The sequence below is a fragment of the Mus musculus genome, chromosome 6, assembly GCF_000001635.26.
Source record: "Mus musculus strain C57BL/6J chromosome 6, GRCm38.p6 C57BL/6J".
Classification (NCBI taxonomy): domain Eukaryota; kingdom Metazoa; phylum Chordata; class Mammalia; order Rodentia; family Muridae; genus Mus; species Mus musculus.
This window is the reverse complement of record NC_000072.6, coordinates 5,994,795-6,013,316: the sequence shown is the minus strand read 5'-3', so window position 1 is coordinate 6,013,316 and position 18,522 is coordinate 5,994,795. Positions and strand designations below refer to the sequence as shown.

Here is an 18,522-nt window from a genome sequence, read left to right as displayed (position 1 = left end):
TGTGATAGGAATTACAGTAACGGCAGCAGCTGCCCAGGGTGTATCTAACATCTCTAAGAAGTTAGCTTCAGTGAAGCCTCAACTGTAAGACTTTGTCCTTCCTGTCAGTACTGGGTGCCTTGACAATTGTGGTCTTCAAAGGTTTAAAGAAAGCTACAGCAGTCAGCAAGGAGAAACAGAAACGACTCTCCTCACCTCAAAAATAAATTAAGATACTTTACAGAAACACTTAGGGGGAAAAATGATAGTTACTCTACATGACATTGTTAAGTCTCAACTAACCACTGCTTTGTGCATGATCGAACAATATAGGAAGAATTGTTCAAATGTTGAAGCTTGGCTTTCACTCATTCAGAGAAGGACTAGAGATTGTAACATTACCTATGCTCAGTAAAATGGTATATTCTCCCCTTTCCTCTCCTCATGGTGAATTTGTAAGGATAAACAACCCTACAAATTGTTTGGCCTATTATATGTCACAGAGATTTTTCTATAGCCTGTCTAGACTCCAGACAATAGGCGAGACTGGCCTCTAGCTACAGACATTTCTGTAGCCTGTAATATCACTTAGAAAAGCAAGGGCAGTAATACAAAAATGAAAACCAGCCTGACCTGCAGTGATAGCAGACACATGAGCACTGCCACCCTTCACAGTTTAGAGATGATGATAGTGTCCTAGAAAGATGTTGAGCAGCTATACATGCCAGCCCAAGCAACTTTTGCAAAATCAAATATACTCTCCAGGTAGCATCATATCCCAGTCACTGTGGGCACAAGCTATCAATGTACCTTATTGCAGGAAATGATGTCCATGATAGGCTGGTTCTTTTCTTAGCCGAGCTGTGTCTCTATACCTATGTAATATTTCTATAAGCATAGAGGTCTTTCAGGAGGCTTTTATGAGATAAACCAGATTGTTACGCTAGCTAGAACAAAAGGGAAAACAAGTAATGTGTACTACCTAAAGAAAGTTAGTGGACAGTATGCATTTGAGAGTCAGAGAAGGGATTGAATACTTCGACTATCTTCTGCTCTTTCTGGGCAGTTTTCACCTTTATTTTTCTCCTCCAAAAAACAGTTGTTATCAAGGAAAGAAGGAAGGAAGGAAGGAAGGAAGGAAGGAAGGAAGGAAGGAAGGAAGGAAGGAAGGAAGGAAGGACACACAAGAGAGAAAAAAGAAACCATGTTTAATTGTCCCTTGTTCTCTCTTCTCTCTCTCTCTCTCTCTCTCTCTCTCTCTCACACACACACACACACACACACACACACACACACACACACACACGTTTGAGGAAAGAGATCAACAATAAATATTGGTTTTGTTGTTTAGTCTTATCTGGGTGAAGACCATGAAGAAGTACATCAAACATAAAGAAACTTCACAGCAGAAAACATGGCTAGAGAATCATGGGTAATAAATATTTCTGGCTCAAATGTCATTCGCTTTCCAAAGCTTCAAATGGTGGGGCACCTGGCCATCTGGATCTTCACCGTGTAGGCCAGTGTTGATCGTCTCTGCCACCTTGCCTATCTTAACTTGTGGCATCAGGAATAACTAGGGCAGGGGAAGAGAGTCTAACTACAGGACAGCCAAGAGGTGTTTAAGTGTTGTATTTAGCATTTTGCATGCTAGGATGGAAAGCCCCATCTCTAAAGTTATTCAGTTTCTATGCCCAGCTGAAATCTGAAAACCGTGTTTAGCTTGTGGCAGCACAATGAGCTGTAGAACAGCACATTATATAATGTTCCATCAGAGGCTCCTCTGCTCAGCAACCAGCTGGGATTCTCAGAGTCCCATGATGCTGACTGGTGAAACTGAAGACGTCTCCTCAGTGAGATCAGCTCAGCTAGTCTACCAGGTAGTCACAGAGCACTTTCAGGCCTAGCACACTATGCATACAAACTTGGTCTGTTTTCTCTTCAGAATGCAAATGTAGATTCAAATTATGCCTAAGTAAACGTATACAACACTTTTAGTTACCTTTCCTGTATTTTCTTTGTCTTTAAGAGAAAAACAAAACAAAACAAAAATCCTTACCCTTACTAGAAATCAAGGTTTTTAAATAAATACTTTCTCAAGAAGTAAAAGAAAACTGATTTAAACACCACAATTGATCAGCAATGGCAGAGTGAAGATAGGACACAAGTGCAGAATTTTTCTGGAGTAAAAGATGTATTATTTTCTCGTTGATACATGCCATGGCATTCTCTTTATATCTTAATTTTACATGTCATATAATAAGACATACCAAAAGAGGCACAGGTCCTACATGATAATGTCATAAATGTCAAAAGTTATATAAAATTGATTCGTCTCAGTCGTCTTAGTTGGAAGCACTGTACTTCAATAGTATGAGTTTGAATCAGGATTCTAAATACTATTTCACTGTCTCGGAGTGAACGGTGCATTACAAGTTCAACCCTAGCATGAGTTTGGCCAGCTTTAGTCACCGACAGCATCCCATGTCAGCTTCTGCCTGCCAAGCTGGGGTTTCTACCACACAAACAGAAAGAGTCCAGATCATTCACGAAAGTGTCCTGTGCATGGAGACACGGGCCAAATTAGACCCCAAGGAGGTGTCTCCAAACTCACACTGAAGTCAACGGAAACTTGCAAACGCAATAGAGAGCGTTCTCGTGGCTCGGAAAGTCTTGTTAATAGTTCCAGCAGGTCTTTAAAGTGGAAACACAAGCCAAACTCCTGTCCCCAAACAAAACAGAACAAAAAATACGTACCTCTCCAACATCGTAGATCCAAATGCGGCCTTCTGAGTCCCCTACCGCAACTTCCTTGCCACCCTGTGCCCAACGAACTCGGTTTAGGGCAGATGCTCCTTCAATGGCCACACTTGCTGTTGGCACCTGCCAAAGGGGTTATGACATGAAAAATGAATATGAATTTAACTATACTAATATGCAGTGATGTGTTTTACTCCACAACTGCCTTCCAGTGCACAAAGCCACTTCTACCCATGAGAAAGGGTGAACAGGATTCATTGTTCTGGAATCATACGCTCCACTGACTTAGGGAGTAGAAAAGAGAAACAAAAAGGGAAAAATGGATATACTTTCCCACCGTCGTGGCAGCCAGCAGCAGGATTTTGTCAAGTGTATGTCCAGCATAGAAGCATGCCAGCTAAATGCAACGTTTGACCATCAGATCATGCGGGATATGTCGGGGGACAGGGAGATGCTTGCTGTTTTACAGAGATTGAGGATCTATAAAAGGCAATGGTAGGGTAGGAAAACAGTCAGTTGCTCAAACAACTTGAGTCTTCATAACAATACTAGCGTACATGTGCTAATTCTTAGAGAATTATCTACCTTACCAGAAAGAGGGTGATCCAAGGAACAGAAGTATACAGTTAAGGGGGCTAAAGAGATGGCTCAGCAGTCAAAAGCACTGACTGCTCTTCCAAAGGACCAGGTTCAAGTCCCAGCACCCACACGGCAGTACACAACTGCCTATAGTTACAGTTCCACCTTCATACAGATGTATGTGAAAACAAAACATCAATGTAGATAAAATTTTAAAATAAATGTGTGTACAGGTTAAAAAAAAACAAAAACAAAATTTGAAGAATCAATCATAAACTCTCTTTTTATTCTTTTATCTTTCTTTCTCCCTGTGGCAACACCAAGATATGGAGAATGGTCTACAAGGTTGTCACTGTCCTTACAGAGACATCCTGTTAAAATGCGGCTATGTGTGTGGCACCTTTAACAAACACTGGAAATCCACAACCATTGATAATTGGGCTAGTAATCATTATTTCAGTGAACTGGGAAATGCTGAAATAGAACTTGCAGTCGGTCTATCTGTCTGTCTATCTGTTTATCTGTCTGTCTATCTCAAGAACCGTGGTATGTGGAGGGAGGATTTTGAGTGTCTCGATCTGTCTTCTGTCAGTGTGTGTACTCTTGTCTTCAAGGTTGGAAGTTTATAATTGTTTAGAACTCCTGAGCCTTCTATGAGGGTGTTGATTCAGAAATGACAGCACACCTTTAAAAGAGAAGATGGTACATGTGAAAGGAAAATGGAAAGAAAGATGGAAGATGGCCACTGCGAGCATCTTCTGCCCCTCTGTGAGACCTGTGCTCAGTAAGCGAATCTCGCCAACATGGAAACACGGTGTGCTCTGCCACATAGCACCCCAGCATTCAGCTAGTCACAGGGTCGAAACCATCTGTTTATGGGAAACTATTGAGCCAATTCCTATCTTTAAAACAGCAATAAAAACTCCATCATATGTAAGAATCTACGTTTAAACTTCATCTTGAAATCAATAAAAAATTCTTTTCACCTGCTTAAATCATTGCATGTCAATTGTGAACAAAAATGTAAAATGAAAATCCCCAGCTCATTTAAAAAAAAAAAAAAAAACAAAACCCAATTTCTACAATCAAGGTCCCTGCTGTGCAAGCTGGAGTCTGAATTTTTAACCAAACCTTGCAAAGAATAAAAACAATGTGAATTTAGATAGACTATAATTCTGTCAATACACTTTATTATCGCTGGGCTGGCCTGAAAACCAAGTCATGATTCAGCTGTAGACCCTTCAAAGTTCGTTTTTAACACTGACTTAAAAGCATCACATAGAATTTAACCTTGAATAATCTAAAAGCTGAGTAAAATGTTTAATCTTCATAGGAACACAGCTAAAAAATTAATTTAAAAAACCCTGACCTTCTCATGTAGTTAAAACAATGTCTAACGTGCTTCTAAAAAAATTAGTTTACTTGAAATGTAAATAATGTAACTGAAGTGAGTTTTGAAAGATTATCCAAAATGCTTTCTTTTCATAGCTATTATACAAAATATAAAACATGCTATCATATTTTATATGCTAAAAATTAATGAGTACATGAAGGAAAATATATCTGTAATAATTTGTGGCATTTGAAGCTCAAATGCGGAAATCTGTATTAAAATAATCTGCACGCTCTTTGCATGTGCCTTACTTCCAACTTTGATTTCATAAGTATTCTCATGTTTTTATGGCACAGTCATTTTAATTGCAAATACAAGATGTATATAGCATAAATTACTAAGCAGTAAGAGTCGCTTGCATCAAGGGTAAATAGCCATTTTCGCCGAGGGGTGGGGGTGGAGGTGACAATTTGGTTTAAAACTACAATAATTTCAAGAACAACAAAGCAGATGGGGAATATAGGCTCTCTCTGTCTTTTAAAAATCTATTTCCTAATCTCACTTAAATCTAAAAAAAAAAAAGTTTGTAACTGTGAGGTCCTGGACTCAACTGTATGTATGACCAACCATGAGTTTTTAAATGTTAAGCACAAAACTTCCCTGAGTTTCTCTCTTTGATACCTATAGAAAGAAAAGCCAGTGTCAAGATATAGCTTTCCTTTTATGGAGAGAGGAGAGAGATCGAGAGGTGGAAGTTATTAAGTAGGTTGTGGGCCACTACATCCCTTTGTACACTTTGGAGCCGGGTGTCATGGAAGCATCCCAGCCAGGCCTGCTTTCTGATATAGCACACTCCCGAGTCAATCTGGAAAGAGGTTTTTGTTTTTGTTTTTTTTTTTTTTAATTTGCTTTGAGTGAGTTTCTTCTAGCAAATAGAAGCAATATGATTTTAATCAACAGTGATGAAAGACTTTGGGAAAGCATTACAAGGTAAGGTAATAGCATCTTACTCTTAAATGCAGTGATGCTATAAACATCTCAGTGATGGGCATCTCACTCGTGCCTTCTGATCATTTTCAAACATAGTTCATTACGTAACTTTCTTTTCCCATAGTTCTTGGAGGTAAAAGGAAAAATGGCCGCGATAGAAACACATTTGTCTGGTGATAGTCACAGGTAACTGTGCACTTATAGGTACCCAGACACAACACCACCCAAAGGAAATTCCCCTGTCCCCTCCCACAAAAAGTCCTAGCCTTCTGTGCTTCTCCTTCATGTCCTCCAGCCTTAGGATCCTTAATTACAAAGGCTGAATGGCTTCCTGCGCCAAGAACTTCAAAAGGCCTGCTTTACTTGACATATATATATACCTTGTCCCATGGAATCTTTACCTGGGTATTTGTACCGGAACCAAAAACCAAGAAATGATGCAGAGGCCATTTTAGGACATAAAATAGTCATGTAACACGGTCCCTGGCAACAACATCATTCCCAAGGCCCTGAGTTAGGCCCTCGATACTTTTGAGGGATTGAAAGAAGAGGAACAAAGCAGATGACATCCTCAAAAATATTCATTTTGTTATCAACTGTTTTTTTTTTAAATAGATGCCTATTTTATCTTGTGAATGACTTTAAATGTGACACGTTAAAATCCCATTTTAAAGACGAATTGAGTTTTGCATACATGTATAAACTTAGACACTATGGCCTTTGAGTTCAATATTGTAGACAAGGAATATTTCCATAGCAATAAATCAAATGGATGGTAGAACTAAACAGAAAGCAGTGTAGAGAACCATCTTCAATGGAGTCGAAACAGAAATTGTACAAATAGCCAGCGTTGACAGAGTAACCTCATTTCAATAATCCAGTCTAAAAACAGCACCCACAAAAGCTTACTTTTCCAAGTCTCTGCCAATAAAGTTATTTCAACACGATGTGTCCTTCCCCTTAGGGAAAAGTGTGAACACACTTTGTGCTGTTGGGGGAAAAGATGTGTGTGGGGCAGAGTCGTTAACTGTCTAAGATCTGGTACAGTTTAGGGATGAAGTGACATGGAGTTTTGGCCAATGCATCTGTTGGTTCCCTTCTGGGAAGTCAAGAATTGGGGGTTGAGAGTGGGGGCAATGGACTGTACCCAGAGGCAATTGTAGGGTCTGTCCACAAAAGGCTCCCCCCCCCCCCACGAAGGACCAGACTGCAGAGTGACCCGGGTCCCCCTTTCCCATCCCTGGGCCCGGGCGCCTGTCGCTCACCTCGGTGTCACTGTTGAGGTTCCAGAGGTCCAAGCGCCCCATCCCGTCCACGCAGGCAAAGAGCGCGGGATGCACGGGGGACCACATGACATCGTACACATAGTCTGCATTGTCTTCAAAGGAGTAGAGCGGCTTGTTGTGCTGTAAAGCAGAGAGACCGTGAAGACTTAGTGGCGCTGCCGCCGCCTCGGGCTGTCTAGAGAGCCTAATTAAAAACTTTGCACATTCACCAAGTGTCATAAAACTTCCCGAGATGAAAGTCCTCGAGAAGGTGAACCGGAGCTTTAATGTGACTACAACTGTCCAGTGGCATAAATAAATCCCCGGGGGTGGGGTGTACTTTGAATGGGCCGGGGCCGGGACCCGCGGAGCGAGGCGGTTTCAGACACAGTTGTAAGCGACATTCCAGACAGGTGGACGCGACTGCCATTAGCTCGGAATTCTTGCCAGGCCAAGCTGTGCATGCAGGTCGCGGGAGCCTGAACCCAGCAGTGGGCTGAGGGGCTTGGACCTGCTGGCATGCTCCGAAGCCCGGGCGGTCCCTGGCGACCCTGGCTCTGCACCGAAGGCAACGTCTGCCACCTCGTGGACCTCCCTTGTCGCTGCAGCAACGATGGCTTCTTCCAGTCCAACTGCAGGCCAAATTCATATTTTAACTCTTTTTGTGCGGCGAGGGAAGGAGACAAATACCTTTAAATGCGGGTTTGCGCTCTTACAGAAAAGTGGAAATCTCTCCACTCAAGACCTTAGCCTCCCTGTATGGGGTTAGTTCGCCAGAACCAAGTGGAGCAATGTGGCTCATTCTAGAACCTCTGAACTTACACAGAAAATATGACTTCCTTTCTAAATCACCAAGGATTTCCAAGACCCCTACAGTTGATGTTCTGAGGGGAAACACAGAGCATTTTTCCACTGCATACAAATGCCTCCACTCCAGAGGGATATAATAAATTAAAATGGCACACTTGATTTCCAGCGAATATTGTCACATCAAAATAGCACAGAAGTCAGAGGCAAGTTTGAAAGTACACCAGAAATAAAACGTAATTGGACTTTATGAATTATTCATTCCATCTGGCTTGTCTTATTCTAATTTCTGCATAATGGCTTTACTAATCCCTGATCAATTAATGTAAAATGAAATTTAAATGATAATGAAAGCCCTAGAGATAAAAGAAATTAACTATTCTTATATCCTCTGACAGAAATCTAAACAATGGGAATTTTTGTCTTCTTCCTCCAGTCAGCTGTCTGCACTCTCTTCTCAGGCTCTGTGGAATGTCTACACAGGCCAGGGCCTTAAGATCAAGAAAAGATAACATACAATGTAACAATCAAATCCTTTCTGCCTTGGATATTCAAAGAACTCATCTGTAGGGAATCCGCTCCAAGTTATCAGCGAGAACTGCCAATGTGTGCTGCTTGTGAATGCGAGATGCCCACAGTACATGGGCTGAGATTAGAGCGGCGAGAATCAGTGCAAACCCACAGTTCTTAAACTGAAACCGAATGCACCGACGTGTTAGGGGAGTGACTGTAACTTCCATTATTTGCATTTCCTTGACGCGTAAAAGTAACTGGTTTGATGCAAACAAAGTTTAGATAGATTAGGGCAGCACAGATTGTAGATAAACTAGTGTGTGTGTGTGTGTGTGTATTTGTGTTTGAGTGTGTGTGAGTTTGTGTGTGATGTTTTTTAAAGAGATAGATGCGTCATATTTTTAACTTCAAAAGTATTTCTGAGGAAATATAATTTGAAAAAAATACCCACCATTGAAACACCAAGAAGGAACAAACTAAACATTTGTTTTATAGTGATGTAATATTATTATTCTGTAATTTCTAGATAAACATGTTTTAAATCTCATTTCTGTCATATGACTAGAAACCAAAATTATTTGTTTATCAGCTACTGCTTATGCCTTCTTCTCATTGTTTATATTAGATAATTCATACTTTTTTAGACAATCCAAGTATCAAATTATTACCTGATAGCATGATTGTATCATTTTGCCTTATTTATCCAAAAGAAAGTACGAAATAGCTGGTGTTTCTCACTGACCATCGTGTATATTACAATCTGACTCTTTGTTTAAAAAAGAATGTCACCACAGACTCTTGATTTTATACCTAACTGGCCACTAATAGAGAATGCAACATATTTCTTTTAGTCATTAACAGCTAAAGACGTGTGATTTAAAGAGGTGATTCTTTGTATTCTTTCTCACTCAGTCAATAGTTCATCTAAGCGCACAGAGCTGAGGATATGGGCACACATGCAATCATACAACAAACACACAACACACATGCCATTATTGTTTTGATCAATTAAAACCCCATCCAGCTTCAAACAACCCTTCTCCAAGGAGCTGTCAACACAAGACATACTAATCCCTTTAAAAACTATCCTGCTCATTCTATGATAGTCTTCCTTTTTTTCCCTTTGAAATTTTCTTTACTGATAAATTCGGTAAAAATTATACTATATCCTGGAGACACCACTTTTGAAACATCTGGAAATAACTGCTCTTCTTCTCAGTTTTTTTCCTTTTCACCAGATTGATAGAAATGCTCTTTCTCGTTTGTCTTTCTGAAACCTCCTCATCAGCACCTCCCCACCCCCAAGGCTGAACCTTCTATCACAAAGGTCACCCTGAAAGCAACACTTGTCCATAGTAGGCGTGTGCTTGGGAACAGGGAGAGGTGTTACATTTCAAGGGCTCTGTTTAACCTTGATAAGTTGATAGGTTGGAAAACTTACAGAACTCATTACTGTATGCTCTGGGCTTCTATCTACAGACCGATAGATGCCATGTCCCATAGAGGCATAAAATACCAGTGCAGGCAAATGTCACTTGAACACCCGTACTATTTTGAGTAACAATTACACTTTGTTCAATACACAATTTTTATCATTCTATTTTATTTTGTCTCCAAGTATCACATTATTAAAGATCTTCCTCAAATGCTTAATGTTTTTTAAAAATGTATGGTAAATACTAATATCATGAAATATTAACATTTTCCAAAAGAACCTTGATATTCTTCAATCTCAAGAACATTGCTTTGGAGTTTGTGCAACAGAAACTTCAGGGCCCACAAATTTGTTATAGTATGGCTATTGATTTTAGAATACCACAGGTTTTCAAAAGACAGTATGGGAACAAACACTGTCAATGCTTTTGAGGAGGAATTTCACAATATCCTCTCTGTATATCAAAGCCATAGAAGCATCATGATTTAAAACATTCACTCTAGGAAAATACCCGAGGTCATTCAGTTAACTAAATATTGCTCCAAAGGATATTGCTGTGGAAAGCGTTCTGCAAAGCAGTCAAATTTCACTGGACAACGCCCCCTTCACCTGTATGTTTTCCTTTCAAATGCCATGCTTAGCATCAGCAACATGTCAAGAAAAGGAAAAGGAAAATGTCATCACTCACAACCTGTGCATGTGTGGCACACCACTGTAAGAAAGCCTGGGCCCGAGGCTTCATCGGGCCTCCAGGTCTGCCTTTCCGATTATGTGCGTGAAGCTACACAGTCCCGCTTGCTTTTAATTCGCTGACTTTCAAACAAAGCAGAGCGGTCGGCCAGTACCGACTTATGTGAAGGGCAGGAACGAAAGTTTGCTGTGGACCGGGTTCTGTACACACATTGTCTGACTTAATCCGCATAAAATTTCTGTAAGGTAGATGGTGTTTACTGAAAAGAAAATTATAGCTTAGGGAGGTTAGTAACTCATAAAGCCACAGGGAGGGGTGGAGGTAGCTTTTGGACTCAGGGTTTCTAGCATTAGGCACATTCTGTGTTTGCAGGCACTTTAGGGTCCTTCAATCTGGTCTTCAGTCTTTACAGAGAGAATGACAAATCCATCGACCCTTATTCTTTACACTCTCCTTCAATTCAACCAATATTTACTAAGCACACACTAAATGATTTGTACAAACAGTTAAAAATTATTAATGACTGTTTTTCTTCCCTAAACCAGTTATTAATGATTTTGAGGGCATCACCCACACTTCCGAGGAGTCATTAGCATTTGGTGGGAGGAAAAGAAAATTCTCTAACATGCTAGGAACAGAATGGGGACTGTCCTTTAGCCAGAAGAGCAGATGGCGGTACCTTGGAAAGTGGAATAAAATGAGCAAGCAGGCAGAGACTTGGCTCTAGTTCTCTGACTAGGAGCCTCTTGGAGGGTGCTTACAATGATGGCCGCTGAAAGCAGAGTAACAATGCTAGGGCAAGCCAGAAAGGGAAGGAAAAATGGGAAACTACAGCCCTTAGAAAAACTTTCACCTCAGACCTTTGAATGACAGATTTGTTATGTGTTATGAGAAGGAGGCTCTCTGATCGCTGGGTTCTCCTTAGCTTTAGGATGTTAGGGCAGCTCTGCTGTGTGCCATGGTTGTACCACGCATCAAGGAAGGGGTGGGGTAAAGCTTACGGAAGTTTCTGTCTCTCTAAAGTGCTGTTCAATAGTATGTAGTATCTCTAAGCCCATCTTACTTGGTGTTCTTAGAATTTGGACCAGAGGTCTCCAAAAAATTTTAAAATGCTTTCTAAACTTTCTCAGTCAGTAAAATAGTATCATAAAATTGGGAAATTTGAAACGACAGGACCTGTAATCGTTTCTCTCTCTGATCAACTGAAAAATCAGAAATACGGAATTTGTGTTAGTTGGTGAGCTATGTTTACAGAAACAAAACCTTACAATAGTCAACATTCTTCCACAAAGACTCAGAAACAATCCGGTTACTTGTGAAAACACACAGGCTTGCCCATTCACCAACCTGTTAACTCAGAAATGATTTCTATAGGGCTGGCTTCCCTTTTCTGACATGACAGAGATGGAAATTACCATTTTCTTCTGTGTTCTTTGTCTTCTTCATTTATGGGGGGAATCTCCAAGGCTCCCAACATAATTTAGTATCCCAAAGGCAAGGGAATGAAAGTCTTCGTGTTACAACATTTCCCAACAGCCTCAAACACCATAGTGCTCATTGAGGTTGGGTTTGTTTCTAAATGCTCAACTTTCCAAGCAGACACGGAAGTGCTTACCCAATCTGGGAACATTTCATTTGTTGGAGAGGGGTATTGTTTAGGGGATAGTATGCAGATAGATAGGGGAAAGGGTAGAAAACTAATAAGAGTTTTTAACTTGGAGTTTTGACACAGAAGGAAAGCAAAAAGATACAACCTAGAAACAATATCCTGTTGGGGAGAAGGATGGTGACCAAATGAGTAACATGAAGATACCCTCCAAAATCTGTCCTGTGGTCCCTGTGAAGCAATTAAAGCAAAGAGACAGCCAGTTCTTCCAGGAACTATTGAAATCGGAGACTACATTATCACTTTAACAAAGACAAAAGACCAGACTTTAAGCTCATACAAAATGGATGCTTATATCATAAAAAAGAAAATGGTTAAACAAATGGACAGAAACTCACAAACCAAAGCACAGAAATCAACTCCTCTTGGCCCCAGAGAGGTGTTGCAAATGTGGTACCATCTCTGGAAAGCTTTGTGTGTGACTTAACTTGAGGTCCTTCTAAGGCACACAGTATGTCTTAACTTCTGCGGCCTGTTACTGAAGCAATCTGTATGTCAGCTGCCTGATGAGCTTGTCTTCCTGTCCACGAGTTGAAGCTTAGACGTTAAAACTTTGGGGAATCATTCTCAACAGAACATGTACAGCAGGCCAGTTGGTTGTTTTCGTGCTTTAAGCAAAACTATTTGAGGACTTTAACATTAACTAATTGACTTAAAACAATATGAAAGACAATTATGGGCATCCAGGAATTTGACGTTTGTCTCTGTCTAAATGTAGCAGCCTGCTACCTGAGATCCGAAGCCACATGAAAGGCGTTCTTTATTGCTCTGCCTTCCTCTACAGCTGATTTGCATGGAGGAATCCTCTTAATCCAGGAGGCGCCACCAATAAAGAGCCCAATTATCCATAAAAAAAAATGTATACATATTCACAGGTTTTGACTAGTATGTGTGTGCTCAAAGCCATGGGGAAAGCTACAAGCTTTGCCTAATTCTTAAACGGAGTGTTTCCCACACTGTCATTTTTATGAAAGTTAGCTGGACCTTCTTTAAAACTGGCTTCCTAGTGTCACACATTTTATGAACACATTGTGAAAACGCTAAACCTGGGGAGCCGTTCTTAGGACTTGCAGAGAGGAGGATCGTATCTCTAACAGTGGGATAAGCTGAGTTGCTTCATTTCTTCAACAGGACTTCTCTCAAGCCACACTCTTTCTTTTGGAAGAGCGGAGCAACAGAAAGGGGCAAGCAGGTCCAAAAGAGTCCCCTGAATTGGTTGCATGTTTCCCAGCTCCGTTCATGTTCATGTCTGTGGCTGAGGGGTCTCATATTCAGCATCATATTAGTTAGGCAAAAAATTTCTGTGTATCCATGAGGGTCAGGATGATTAAAGAGCCCCAGAAAGATGGACAGAAGATGTGAATACCAGTGTGAAGGATTGGAGGTACAAAGAGGGAGAATGGACTAGGCCTAGAAGAAGCAAGACATGTAGTTGTGTCTGTACTATGAAGTCATGAAGAGTTAGAATAACTGGGCAGTGGTGGCACACGCCTTTAATCCCAGCACTTGGGAGGCAGAGGCAGGCGGATTTCTGAGTTCAAGGCCAGCCTGGTCTACAAAGTGAGTTTCAGGACAGCCAGGGCTATACCCTGTCTTGAAAAAAACCAAAAAAAAAAAAAAAAAAAAAAACCAAAAACAAAAAAACAAAACAAAACAAAGCAAAAAAAAAAAAAAACAAAAAAAAAAAAAAACCAACCAAACAAACAAAAGAAACAAAAAAAAAAAAAAGAAGAAGAATAAAACAAGTCAGCCAGTGTCTGCTTATTTATTATGACTTTGATGTCAGGTTGTACAATTGTATCTCATTACCTAGTAGGCGACACAGCAAAATATTTCCATCTAAATGGTTTTAAGTGGTGATCTCCACTGTCACATCAATCTTACAAACCATCTGGATGGAAACACTCTTTTGCTGCTGATCTTGTTTGAGGCAGGGTATCCGGTAGCTCTGGTTGACTGGACTGACTATGTAAGCTGAGGATCACCTTGAACTCCTGACCCTCTGGTTTTATACAATGCTAGAGACAAAACAGCTTTGTGCATGGCAGGTAATTGTCTGCTATCATCAATCCTGCACTAAATTTAAAATCTATTCTTTCATAATTTTATACACACACACATACAAATGTACAACACACATATGCATACATGCATATATTCACACATACACCAAATACTAAAATTATATTTCCCCAATTAATCTTTTTTACTCCCCTTACACTCCCGCTGAACTGTTCCTCTTCTCACGAGGCCCCTAGTCCTTGGATGTATTTTAAACTTTTTGGTGACCCAGTGTTTAATTAGGGCTGCTTCCGTGAACTTGGGTGAGGTGTTAGTCACTTGAGCAAGGACAACTTAGGAGTTGCTACCTCACTCCCATTCCTAGCCTATCCAGAAACCATGAAGGTGTAATAGTCCCTTAGGGAGGGGTGGGGGGTCTCATGAGTCTTCCTCCTGTTGGTGATGCATTTCTGCGAGGCCTAGGCTTGTGCAGCTAAGGACAGCTAATGTGAGTTCACAAACAACAGAAGGCAGCACTGAAGTGAATGTTGTACACGCACACATTTAAAAAAATTTAAATTACAAATCTCCAACAGTAGATTCTATTAGAGTCCCCCATCATATTTATTTTGCAAATGGGCAGGTTGGTATTTGCCAATTACCAGAGCTAATGTGATATTGGCGAACTCACTACATTTAAATATAACTGTTAGGGATGTGTGTGTGTGTGTGTGTGTATTGCGTGCACATTCAGAACCAGAATGAGGTTTGATAGCTCATCTTGCTTATATATCTTATGACAAATGTACTGTGACTTTTATATAATATGTGATACTAATATAGCTGACATGTTTCTCTTAATTTTGCTGAGAACCAGAACAGAGAATTCTACAAAGCAAAAGTTCAAAACATTCTGCTTGAGTTAGCTATATCTTTGCACCAGATTTCTTGTCTATTCAATTCTGGTTAGCCAAGCTGGAATTATTTTCTATTGAAGAAACAAACACGAACTACATGTGAGGTGAGGCGAGGTGAGGTGACGTGAGGTGATTCAGGATATTAGAAATAGCCACGTGATTACTTGGATTGCTTTCTGTTCTACACAATTTGCAAAGTTAACAGGTCACATCAAGATGAACCTGTATTGGTTTGATACGCCCAACAACTACTTTGGGGTAAAAATTGAGATCAGATTTGTCTTGTGATATTAGATATACAATGATAATTAATGCAGAGGCCTGGGGGCAGGGAGCCTTTAATTTTATAAGTAAGTCATTGGCGTGCAACTCTCCCAAACCCAGAAGGCTCTGCTTGAAAAGGTAACCTATGTAATATATCATTAAAATTCAGAGGCTTACATTTCCCTCCCCTGCTGGTTGAAAGAGCAAAACAAAGGATGTACCAAGCCCATACCTTCTTGCACAATAAGAAAGTCCAGTGAGCTGGGTGAATTTTAAGTCCCCAAAGTGTTTGTAGTTCTATGAATTAGTCACACATGTCTGCATACATATTCAGCAGCTCAAAGGCATGTGCTCATGGGCGCGTGTTGAGGAGGGCTATGGAAGTCAAGGACAGGAAGTATGCATACAGGGAGGCGGCTTTACGATTCCATCTGTGGTTTCTTTCATGGTTAAAGTATTCTGCGTGGGTGAGCTTTTTAAAAAGGATGCAACAGATACAGGCAGCAGGACAGAATTGGTGACAACACAGGCAGATTTATCAAATCCAATTTTAATATTTACTCCCTGACGCTGAGAAGGGAGAGGAGAGAGGATAAAAATGGACATAAAGGAAAAAAAATCAAATCAGACACTGCCTGATAGTGTGTTTATCAGAAAGGCACCAACAGACCTTTGGAGATGTGAACACATTCTGTTTTCTGTTCTCCAGCAAACCTTCCAGGTTTTGTTCATCTTCTCGCTTGGAGAAGCTGTAAGTTTAGTTTAGCTTGTACAGTGTTGCTTTCCTTCTGACATTTTGGATATTTAAGAGCACAATAGCAGAAACACATACACGAAGAGCCCCTTTGTTAAAGTGACATCATTCTAGAAAGCATTTATCCTGGCTGCAGATGCTCTAACTTTCTTTTACTGAACACACATTTCAGATAGGATAGCCACGATCTTTCTACCTTAGGCAATCAATAGGAATCAGGATTTGACTCTGCTCTCAAGCACTAACAATACAGGTAGGAGAATAGGCGATCTGAAATGAATACTAAGAAAATCTGTTTTCACACCATATTCCAAAAAGATCTTTCGTATCTTCCCGATCAAACACTCAACAGAGAGCTCTAACAGGGACAGGCAGAGTGCATAGCTGTTGCAGCCATCCTGATGAGTGGCTACTACAAGCTGGTAGTAAAACAGATCCAAGACACCAAGGAGGTGCAGAGACTGTCCTGTTGTAAGAAATGAGCAATGGCAATTCTTTCTCAAAGACACACTCTTGGGTAAATTCAGCTAGGACTTTCCCTTACCTGAGAATCCCTGCAAAACACCCTGCCTCCCTGTCTTGTTTATGCTAAAGATAGAGAACAGGTATGTAGCCAGGTGCTCATTCTGTGCTACAGTTGATAGATGCCAGAGGAATTCTAAGATGAGCTTTAAGGTTGACATCTGATGAGCTCCAGGAAGGTATTGCCTAGGACAGCCGAGGAGACCTGCTATGAAAGATGTAGAGAGCCTGATAGACAGGAAGGAAGAGAGTCATGTCGAAGAGAAAAAAGTATGCTAGTCACATAGTCAAGATGGCATTCCCAGCTAGTAGTTAAGGTAAGAGCTGGGAAATCTCCAGGAGGCCTGAGCATTTGTCCACATAGGTAAAATAATAATAATTTTGATCGTGGACATGTTGGCTGTTTCTGACTCTATTCCCTGCCATTGGATCTCCTTCCCCTACCTGGACTACCTGGTTGGGCTTTAGTGGGAGAGAAGGTGCTTAGTACTGCTCGGACTATATGTCCCAGGGGTGGTGGTATCTACAGGGGGTTTCCCCTTCTCTGAGGAGAAAGGGGGAGGTAGTGTGGGAGGTGTAGGTAATAGAGTAACTGAGAGAAGAGGAGGCAGTGGGTCTGTGATTGGAATGTAATGTGAATAAAAAATAAATTCTAGGAAAAAGGGGAAAGAAAGTTCCTGATGCAATACCTGCTCATTTATTAAATATGCACTGAGAAACGTGCCATATACTAAACACATCTGAAGATGTCTAATATTCATGTGCAAATTTACATCTTTTTTTTGTGTATGGATGACTGAATGGTGGGTACCTTTAGCTGAATGCAAGACAGAAGGAATTGGGCAAGAAATGAAAAGATGTGATTGGCATTTTAAGCCTGATGCATTTGGGTTTGGAAGTGACTCTCATGTTAAGCTTACATAGAAATACAGACATGGAGCTAAGACAGAACTGGGTACTTTGTACAAGAAGGGTTAAGGGTCAGGAAAAAAATGTCATGAAGAGGAAAAGGCTATGCCAAGCGAAAGCAGTAGAATGGAATCCAGGATGGAGAGAGCAGAAAGAATGAGCGGTAGCCAGAGTTTTAGGCAATGGCTGGTGAGGGGAATTACTTGCATTTATCAGCTCAGGCCTCACTGATGGTGATGAAGACAAACGTGTGAAATAAACAACAATGTTGGTTAAGGAAGGGCTGGAAGAAGCTGTGGTCGGTGCCGACCCATGCTGTGTTCTGTAAGCTGTGCACCCAACAGGCAGGCGAGCAATGTCTGGAATACGTAAATGACTCAAAAGTTAAAGCCCCAAACACAGCCATCTAGGCAATAAACGGGCAAGGGAGTGGAGTGAAGGGTGCTCAAAAGAAGAGCAACCGTGTAATACATACATGAAAAAATGTTTAACACTCATCTCTGTCCAGGAAGGGCACACCAAAACTACACAAAGATCCACTCTTATCCCACTTAGAATGGGAAGGGAAGGGAAGAGAAAATGGCAACAGATGGCTGTGAGGGTATGGGACAAAACAGCTCTCACACATTGTTGCTGGGACCACAAACCAGATCAGACACTCTGGAAAGCAACATGGGGACTCTAGCCAGGAGTGGCCAGTCTTTGTACCCTAGGAGAAAAAGAAATTAAACATCCAATATGTTCTCTCTCATTAAAAACAGATAAAAACTTAGCTTTAGATAAGTTTAAAAAACACACCAGAATATAGCCATAAATTCTTTGTATGTAACTATTGCATTTCAAATGACTTGTATGTACGTGTAAAGGAGAGAGATGATACAGCTCTCCTGGGGTAGTCTCATGTATCTGTCTGGGAAGAGCCACACCAGAAACTGAATGGTACAGAGCCTAGATTCAAACAAGCACTGTGCACCAGCGACACATGAGCAGATCACGAGCCAAGGTGGTACCCCTGCATAAGACGGTCTTTCCATTCACTATCAGCAGAGCCAACTCTCAGAGCAGCCTCATCTCACTGACTGTACTTCCCTTCAGGGTCCTGCTGGCCCTGGGTGTTAGTTAGTATTGGAGAAGCTG

General features: G+C 40.9%; 1 protein-coding gene across 9 annotated transcripts in view; it reads right to left on the bottom strand.

The window, feature by feature from the left end:
* Dync1i1 (dynein cytoplasmic 1 intermediate chain 1) overlaps positions 1 to 18,522 on the bottom strand; it is a 302,440-nt gene that overhangs the window by 14,723 nt on the left and 269,195 nt on the right. For all 9 annotated transcript variants that reach the window (XM_006504982.4, NM_001191023.1, NM_010063.4 and 6 more), the window contains 2 exons: positions 6,907 to 7,047; positions 2,737 to 2,862 (listed from right to left, as the gene is read on the bottom strand). In XM_006504982.4, coding sequence (XP_006505045.1) covers positions 2,737 to 2,862; positions 6,907 to 7,047 — 267 coding nt within the window. The remainder of the gene's footprint in view (positions 1 to 2,736; positions 2,863 to 6,906; positions 7,048 to 18,522) is intronic.